Consider the following 9418-nt stretch of genomic DNA (forward strand, 5'->3'; position numbering starts at 1 on the left):
CCCATCGCCCTGGAGCGCCCCGTGTGTGGCCGGCTCCAAGCCGGGCTCCGTCTCCAGGACCGGCCGCCCCCTCCCCGCTGCCCCGGTGTAAACTGAGGAGAATAAATAGGAAATAAATACGGGCCTGCCCGCCTCCCCGTGGCCAGCGGGGAGCGACCTCCGGGCGGGCCTCCCCGAGCCCAGCGCCTCCGCCGTCGGGGCCGCGGGGGCAGGGCCAGCCCGCCCAGCCCGCGCACAGGGCGCCTCCCGCCCCGCGTCCAGTCCAGTCCGGTGCGGGCCCCGGGTCACTGGGGCCACCGGCGCCGTCGCAGCGCCTCCAGGATCAGCGCCTTGCGCGCCAGCCAGTCGGGGCGCTCGGGGCGCGGGGGCGCGGGGGGCGGGCGCGGCGCGAAGAAGCTGAAACGCAGGCGCGCGCCGCGGGGGTCTCCGGCCTGCAGCGCCTGCAGCGTCAGCGGCTCGGCCAGCGGCCCGCGGCCGGCCAGCGTCTCGGGGGTCGCGGCCGCCCCGCTGTAGCGCAGCCGCGCCGGCCCGGGCAGCGGCACGTCGGCGGGCCCGGGCTGCAGCGCCGACGCGCCGTTGAGCGCGTACGAGCCGTCGGGCCGCCGCAGCGCCAGGAAGACCCCGCGGGGCCCCGGGCCGCCCTGCAGCCGCACCAGCACGTGGGTGGCCCCCGCGGGCAGCGTCACCACGTCCGTGTAGCCGGGCCTGCGGGGAGCGGGGGAGAGGGGGAGAGGGGCCGTGAGCGAGCTTGGCCGCGGGATTCCCGGTGCGCCCCTGCCCCAGGCCGGGGTCCCCTTTGCGTGCCAGGGGTCCCTTCTGCGTCCCTACCTCTGATGGGGGGGTCCCCTCTGCGTTCCAGGCCCCCCTGCGTTCCAGGTCCCCTCTGCGTGCCAGGGGTCCCTTCTGCGTCCCTACCTCTGATGGGGGGGTCCCCTCTGCGTTCCAGGCCCCCCTGCGTTCCAGGTCCCCTCTGCGTGCCAGGGGTCCCTTCTGCGTCCCTACCTCTGATGGGGGGGGTCCCCTCTGCGTTCCAGGCCCCCCTGCGTTCCAGGTCCCCTCTCCGTGCCAGGGGTCCCTTCTGCGTCCCTACCTCTGATGGTGGGGGGTCCCCTCTGCGTTCCAGACCCCTCTGCGTTCCAGGTCCCCTCTGCGTGCCAGGGGTCCCTTCTGCGTCCCTACCTCTGATGGGGGGGTCCCCTCTGCGTTCCAGGTCCCCTCTGCATGCCAGGGGTCCCTTCTGCGTCCCTACCTCTGATGGGGGGGTCCCCTCTGCGTTCCAGGCCCCCCTGCGTTCCAGGTCCCCTCTCCGTGCCAGGGGTTCCTTCTGCGTCCCTACCTCTGATGGGGGGGTCCCCTCTGCGTTCCAGGTCCCCTCTGCGTGCCAGGGGTCCCTTCTGCGTCCCTACCTCTGATGGGGGGGTCCCCTCTGCGTTCCAGGCCCCTCTGCGTTCCAGGTCCCCTCTGCGTGCCAGGGGTCCCTTCTGCGTCCCTACCTCTGATGGGGGGGGTCCCCTCTGCGTTCCAGGCCCCCCTGCGTTCCAGGTCCCCTCTGCGTGCCAGGGGTCCCTTCTGCGTCCCTACCTCTGATGGGGGGGTCCCCTCTGCGTTCCAGGACCCCCTGCGTTCCAGGTCCCCTCTGCGTGCCAGGGGTCCCTTCTGCGTCCCTACCTCTGATGGGGGGGGTCCCCTCTGCGTTCCAGGCCCCCCTGCGTTCCAGGTCCCCTCTGCGTGCCAGGGGTCCCTTCTGCGTCCCTACCTCTGATGGGGGGGGTCCCCTCTGCGTTCCAGGCCCCCCCTGCGTTCCAGGTCCCCTCTGCGTGCCAGGGGTCCCTTCTGCGTCCCTACCTCTGATGGGGGGGTCCCCTCTGCGTTCCAGGCCCCCCTGCGTTCCAGGTCCCCTCTGCGTGCCAGGGGTCCCTTCTGCGTCCCTACCTCTGATGGGGGGGTCCCCTCTGCGTTCCAGGCCCCCCTGCGTTCCAGGTCCCCTCTGCGTGCCAGGGGTCCCTTCTGCGTCCCTACCTCTGATGGGGGGGTCCCCTCTGCGTTCCAGGCCCCCCTGCGTTCCAGGTCCCCTCTGCGTGCCAGGGGTCCCTTCTGCGTCCCTACCTCTGATGGGGGGGTCCCCTCTGCGTTCCAGGCCCCTCTGCGTTCCAGGTCCCCTCTGCGTGCCAGGGGTCCCTTCTGCGTCCCTACCTCTGATGGGGGGGTCCCCTCTGCGTTCCAGGCACCCCTGCGTTCCAGGTCCCCTCTCCGTGCCAGGGGTCCCTTCTGCGTCCCTACCTCTGATGGGGGGGTCCCCTCTGCGTTCCAGGTCCCCTCTGCGTGCCAGGGGTCCCTTCTGCGTCCCTACCTCTGATGGGGGGGTCCCCTCTGCGTTCCAGGCCCCCCTGCGTTCCAGGTCCCCTCTGCGTGCCAGGGGTCCCTTCTGCGTCCCTACCTCTGATGGGGGGGTCCCCTCTGCGTTCCAGGCCCCCCTGCGTTCCAGGTCCCCTCTGCGTGCCAGGGGTCCCTTCTGCGTCCCTACCTCTGATGGGGGGAGGTCCCCTCTGCGTTCCAGGCCCCTCTGCGTTCCAGGTCCCCTCTGCGTGCCAGGGGTCCCTTCTGCGTCCCTACCTCTGATGGGGGGGGTCCCCTCTGCGTTCCAGGCCTCCCTGCGTTCCAGGTCCCCTCTGCGTGCCAGGGGTCCCTTCTGCGTCCCTACCTCTGATGGGGGGGTCCCCTCTGCGTTCCAGGTCCCCTCTGCATGCCAGGGGTCCCTTCTGCGTCCCTACCTCTGATGGGGGGGGTCCCCTCTGCGTTCCAGGCCCCCCTGCGTTCCAGGTCCCCTCTGCGTGCCAGGGGTCCCTTCTGCATCCCTACCTCTGATGGGGGGGTCCCCTCTGCGTTCCAGGTCCCCTCTGCGTGCCAGGGGTCCCTTCTGCGTCCCTATCTCTGATGGGGGGGGTCCCCTCTGCGTTCCAGGCCCCTCTGCATCCCTACCCCAATGTGGGGTTCCTCTGCTTCCCAGGGGTCCCCTCTGGTCCCTGCCCCCGGCGCGGGGTTCCCGCGGTGCCCCAGCACCCAGCACCCAGCCCCCAGCGCAAGGCACCTGAACTTGCGGAAGGAACCCGCGTGCTTGGTGCAGCCCGAGCCGTCGCCGCCGCACACCATGCACTTGTCGAACTTCTTCCTGGAGCCGATGACGCGGTCACAGCCCGCGTGGATGCAGCGGCCCTGCACGCACACGGACGCACTCTCGGGGGAGCAGGGCGTGCCGTCCACCACCTGGGGACCAGAGCGCGGAGCTGCCCGAGGGGTCCCGGAAGTGGGGGCGCGCGGGGGGAGGCTGGGCCGCAGCATCGGGGTCATGCCCAGGGCCGCCAGGACGCTCCGAGGCCAGCCCGGTGCGCGCTCTGGACACGCGCGCGGGGGAGCCAGGGGGAGTGGCAGTTCCGCCGACGGGCGCTAGAGGGCAGCAGCCCCCGGATCCGCCGGGAACGGGGGCCACAGGCTTAAACTCCGAATTCATTCTCTGGGGCTGGGTACCGCGGAGTGGACGCGGGACGCCCTTGCCAGGGTCTGGGCTGGTTTTCCTTTTTCTTTTTTTCTTTTTTTTGCTTTTTGGGTCACACCCGGCGATGCTCAGGGGTTCCTCCTGGCTCTGCACTCAGGAGTTACCCCTGGCGATGCTCAGGGGACCCTATGGGATGCTGGGAATCGAACCCGGGTCGTTTGCAAGGCAAACGCCCTACCCGCTGTGCTGTCTCACCAGCCTCTGGGCTGGTTTTCTAAGCAGTCGGGATAGGTGAGCGCCGGGAGGACAGATGAGTGGGTGGGGACAGGTGGGAGGGCGGAAGGAAGGACGGTGACCAGGAAGGAGGACAGTGACCAGGTGGGAGGATAGTGACTAGGAGAGAAGACAGTCAGAGGAGGAAGGACGGAAGGACAGTGATCAGGAGGGAGGACAGTGACCAGAAGGGAGGGCAGTGACCAGGAGAGAAGGCAGTGGGCAAGAGGGAGGGCAGTGGGCAGGAGGGGGAGCAGGTAACAAGGCAGGAGGACAGACATGCAGGGGGCAGGCAGGTGGACAGATGGCGGCGGCCTCTGTCTCAGCTCCCACATGCAGGGCCGGCGCTGGCGCTCACCCGGGGCTGCAGCACGTAGTAGTAGCCCAGGGCCCGCGCCTGGCAGGTCAGCTTGCACTGGTCCCGGGGCGCCACACCGGTGTAGCGGGGCACCCAGTCCATGGGCCCCGGGAAGCTCTTGAACAGGTCGCTGCGCAGGTTGTAGGCGGCGCACTGCTCCTCGCGGAAGGTCAGGGCTGCGGGAGGGACAGTCAGGGCCGGCCCGCGCCGCCCCCAGCCCGGCCCCGAGCCCCCCGCACGCACGCACGCACGCAGTGCCCCTCACCTGAGCCCGAGGGGCAGTCCTGTGTGTGGCAGGACCGGAAGCGGGTGCGACGACCCTCACAGTATTTGCCCCCGTTGCGGGGCACCGGCCTCGTGCAGTCCCGGGAGGAGAACTGGACGCCACCCCCGCAGGTCCGCGAGCAGTCGCCCCAGGGGCCCCAGGAGCCCCAGCCTCCCGCCTGCGGGATCTGCAGAGCGCGGGAGGAGGAGGGGCTGTCAATCTCCTGGGCGGCCCCGCCCACCACGACTCCGCCCCGCCCACCACCCTGCTTTGACCACGCCCACACCCCCTGGAGCTTAGCCTACATCCACCCTGGCCCCGCCCACCCCTGATCCCACACTGCCCCGCCTTGACCACGCCCACCCCCGTCCTGGCCCCGCCCACCCCGATCCCGCCCCGCTTTGACCACGCCCACCCCCGTCTTGGCCCCGCCCACCCCTGATCCCACGCCGCCCCGCCTTGACCACGCCCACCCCCTGTCCTGGCCCCGCCCACCCCTGATTCCACCCCGCCCCGCCTTGACCACACCCACCCCTGGCCCCACACACCGCCCCGCCTTGACCACGCCCACCCCTGTCCTGGCCCCGCCCACCCCTGATCTCACACCACCCCGCCTTGACCACGCCCACCCCTGTCCTGGCCCCGCCCACCCCTGATCCCACTCCGCCCCGCCTTGACCACGCCCACCCCTGTCCTGGCCCCCGCCCACCCCTGATCCCCACCGCCCCGCCTTGACCACGCCCACACCTGTCCTGGCCCCGCCCGTCACACGCACGCGCGCGCACACACGCACACACACACACACACACACACACACACACACACACACACACACTCTGCTGGTACCTTGAAGTCTTGGAGCTGGTGACCCTGCAGGCAGCGCCCCCCCATGCAGGCCTGGTTCGGCCCGCAGGGGGTGCCGTCGGCCCAGGGCGAGTGCTTGGTCTGGCACATGGCCTGCCCGTTGATGTGTCCCGAGCACCAGAGGGCAGCACAGGGCGGCGGCAGCTGCGGGCAGTGGTGGGAGTCAGGCCCGAAGGTCAGCTGGCACTGCCGGTCAGCGCTGTAGTCCTTGCCCGGGAAGGTCGCGGGCAGGTGCAGGGGCGCCTCGGGCTTGTCGAGGAGGCAGTGGCCTGGGGAGGGCGGGTGGGGTCAGCCAGTGAGGGCCTTTGAGTGGCGCAGAACCGGACACACGCGCACACACACACACATACGCACACGGGGCTGCCCCCAGCTCGCCGTCCCTCCACACAGGAGACCAGGCTGGGGAGGTGACCCAGAGCACAGCCTCTCCTCCACCCCTACCCACAGCCAGCAGCACAGGCCGCCCTCCAGTAGCCACGGGGTGGGCAGCCCTGATCCCTCAGGGGACCAGCCCACCTCCCAGGAGGAAGTGGGACCACCCACCCCCACACACCGGATACACAGGAAGTGGGAGGGAGGGTGGTTTGGGCCCGCAGGTGTGAGAAAGGGGCGGAGGGGGGCAGGCGGCAGCTCACCATAGCCGTTGTCCAGGAAGTCGGTGACAAAGCGGGCACTGCAGGGCGACCAGGGCTCCTCGGGGTCCACATGGGCCATCACTGGGGCCATGACGTGGCGGGAGGCACCCCCGGGCCCATTGAGCGCGAGACAGGGCTTGGAGTTGTCATGCAGCATGTTGAAGACGTGGCCTGGGCACAGAAGCCTGGCTAGGGTCCACTTCCTCCAGGGCACTTACCCCACCCACCCTGGCCCCGTCCCCTTCCCTGTGGTCAGTGCGACAGCCCTGGTTCATGTGAGGAGTAGCCAGTGGGGTCCGACAACACGCACGCAGACACCTCGGCCCCTACATGCAGGAACAGGCATGCATACGCCCCTTACACGCCTTTACATGCATGAACACATGCACAGACTCAGCCCCGACATACATGCTCACACATGCACACATGCACACAGCAGCTCTTACATGTATACTAACATGCAAACACGCGCACGCACACCAGCTTCTACACACATGCTCATAGCTACAGACACCACACCAGCTCCTACCCACCGCAGCACGCCCCTCACGCAATTCTACCCCCAGCTCCAGGCGCACCAACTCCTCCCCTCACACAGTTCCCTCCCAGCTCGGCCCCTCAATCGGCCCCACCCACGGTCACGCCCCACGCAAGCCACGCCTCCTATAAGCCACGCCCTGTCAAAAGCCACGCCCCCTAACACCTCAGTCCATTGCCAGGCCCTAATAAAACCACGCCCACCACAAAAGCTCTGCCCAATTTAGCCACGCCCCTCAGCTCCACGCCTGCTGCCCCTCACTCTGCTCCACTCCATAGCCACACCTCCAGCACAGACACACCCCGATAAGGCCACGCCCCCAAAAGACACACCCCGATAAGGCCACGCCCCCTGACTTAGCCACACCCCCAGCACAGCCAAGGCCCTCAATTGGCTCCTTCCCAGCTGTCCTTCACTTAGCTACGCCCCTAAGAGCCCCGCCCCGCAGAAGCCCCGCCCCCATTTAGCCCAGGCCCAGGCGGCCATGCCCCTCACCCAGCCAGGCCTCCAGCAAGCCACACCCAATAAGGCCACGCCCCCAAAAGGCCCTCCCTGGCTTAGCCACGCCCCCAGCACAGTCACAGCCCTCAATTGGCTCCTTCCCAGCGCTCCTTCGCTTAGCCACGCCCCTAAGATCCCTGTCCTAAAAGCCCCGCCCCGGCTTAGCCCAGGCCCAGGCGGCCACGCCCCTCACCCAGCCAGGCCGCCAGCACAGCCGCACTCCTATAAGGCCACGCCCCAAAAAGTCCCTCCCCCAGCACAGCCCTGGCCCTCAATTGGCTCCTTCCCAGCTGTCCTTCACTTAGCCACGCCCCTAAAAGCCTTGCCCCGCAGAAGCCCCGCCCTGGCTTAGCCCAGGCGGCCACGCCTCTTGCCCAGCCACGCCTCCAGCACAGCCACATCCAATAAGGCCACGCCCCAAAATGTCCCGCCCCAAGCACAGCCACGGCCCTCAATTGGCTCCTTCCCAGCTGTCCTTCACTTAGCCACGCCCCTCAAAGCCTTGCCCCGCAGAAGCCCCGCCTCGGCTTAGCCCAGGCGGCCACGCCCCTCGCCCAGCCACGCCTCCAGCACAGCCACATCCAATAAGGCCACGCCCCAAAATGTCCCGCCCCAAGCACAGCCCTGGCCCTCAATTGGCTCCTTCCCAGCTGTCCTTCACTTAGCCACGCCCCTCAAAGCCTTGCCCTGCAGAAGCCCCGCCCCGGCTTAGCCCAGGCGGCCACGCCCCTCGCCCAGCCACGCCTCCAGCACAGCCACACTCCTATAAGGCCACGCCCCCAAAAGTCCCTCCCCCAGCACAGCCCTGGCCCTCAATTGGCTCCTTCCCAGCTGTCCTTCACTTAGCCACGCCCCTAAGAGCCCCGCCCCGCAAAAAGCCCCGCCCCGACTTAGCCCAGACCCAGGCGGCCACGCCCCTCACCCAGCTCGTGGGCAGCCGTGAAGGCCGACTGCAGCCCGTCGTCCTCCACCACGGCGCAGCTCCGAGCCGGGTCGCACACGGTGCCCACGTCAGCCATGCCCAGGGTGTCACAGGTGGACGCCCCGCACAGGTCCTGGGGGGGGGCGCAGGCAGGCCTGAGCGGCGCCGCGGGACGGCGGGGGCCCCCCAGGCCCGTGCCCCCCACGCCAGTGTCCCCCTCCCACCTGCCGCGTGAACAGGATGGCCGTGTCGAAGTGGTCGGGGTCGGAGTCGTTGGCGGTGTTGAGGCCCCGCTGCCAGGCGCAGAAGCTGCGCAGAGTCTGGGCCGCGCTGGGCCCCACCTGGGGGCCCTCCTCGCCGGGGCCCAGCACCACCAGGCGGGTGACCACCAGGCTGACCGGGTTGCGGATGGTCGGGTGCGTGAAGGCCTTCGCGGCGGCCGCCAGCACGGTCAGCAGGTACCGCTTCAGGCCGGCCCCGTGGAACGCGGTCATCTTGGCATCCGCCACCACCAGGGTCTCCACGAACCGGCTCAGGGACGCGAACCGCTGCGGGGAGAGAGTGTCCCCTGGGTGCGCTGCCCGGCGGGGCCAGCGCTGCCTGTGCCAGTGCCCGCAGGAGCCGGTCCGTCAGGTCAGCAGCTGCAGGCTGGCCCGGCACGGAGGGGGTGCGGGACACCGTCTGGTCTGGATTAAGCTGGAACAACGGGGCGGGCTGGTGGGAAGGGGGCAGGGAGAGGGGAGGAGACCGCGGGCGGAGGGGGGCAGGGGTGCGTGGAGGGGGGACTCCTTCCTGGCCAAGATGGCCCAGCCCTGCTCGGTCCTGCTCGCTGGGTTCCCTGGTGCGGGGACGTCCCCGGCTCTTAGTCCCCTCGGGAGCCCTCCCCGGGCTGGGGTCCAGCGGCGGGATCGGGGGAGGGCAGGGCAGCCAGGTGGTGGGAAGAGGGGGTGCAGGCATCGGGCCAGGGGATGGGGTGCAGCGGGTGGGTGGGGCCGTCGCCGCGTGGCAGAGGGCGCTGCCTACCTTGGCCCTTCGGGGTCCGGGGCTGGGGGGCCCGGGGGGGCCCTTGACGTTGCACATGGGCCCTTGGTCGCTGGTCGGCCGCCTCCGGCGCAGGACGTGAGCGCCGGGCCCCCCGGCCGAGTTGGGGGCGCCCCCTTCCAGGGGCTGGAGGTGCAGCTCTGCCCCCCGGTACTGCAGCACCCCCAGGAGGGCCCGGCCATCCCAGTGCAGGGAGGCCACGGACTCGGGGTCACCGTTGACGGTGCCCGTGAGGTAGGTCCCGGGTTCGGCACCGCCCAGGGGAGCGGGCACCCGGCCCAGGTACTGCACCGTCAGGCCCTCGGCCCGCACGGCCGCGTCCTGCTCCAGCTCCAGCAGCAGCGGCTCCCCGAAGGCCGGCAGGAGGCAGCGCAGCCGGGCAGGGGCGCCCCGACCCGGCCACACGCTGCCGTTGAGCGCCCGGGGGAACACGACCTCCTCCTCGGGGGCCGAGGGGCCCGAGAGCCGGGCGAGGGGCAGGGCAGCCGCCAGCAGCGGCAGCCACCGGGGCGCGGGACACGGGGACAT

The 9418-nt window shown here is 70.2% G+C and overlaps 1 protein-coding gene across 1 annotated transcript; it reads right to left on the reverse strand.

Moving 5' to 3' along the window:
• Window positions 1–9418, reverse strand: ADAMTS4 (ADAM metallopeptidase with thrombospondin type 1 motif 4). Its single transcript, XM_056137823.1, has 9 exons — window positions 8873–9418; window positions 8074–8397; window positions 7850–7982; window positions 5889–6059; window positions 5236–5522; window positions 4390–4576; window positions 4125–4300; window positions 3089–3264; window positions 1–705 (listed from the first exon to the last, which is right to left on the reverse strand). Exons 1-9 carry the CDS (start codon window positions 9416–9418, stop codon window positions 285–287), a joined length of 2421 nt encoding a protein of 806 aa, XP_055993798.1. The 3' UTR covers window positions 1–284.

This window comes from Sorex fumeus, unplaced genomic scaffold (assembly GCF_029834395.1).
Source record: "Sorex fumeus unplaced genomic scaffold, SorFum_2.1 ptg000127l, whole genome shotgun sequence".
Classification (NCBI taxonomy): Eukaryota; Metazoa; Chordata; class Mammalia; order Eulipotyphla; family Soricidae; genus Sorex; species Sorex fumeus.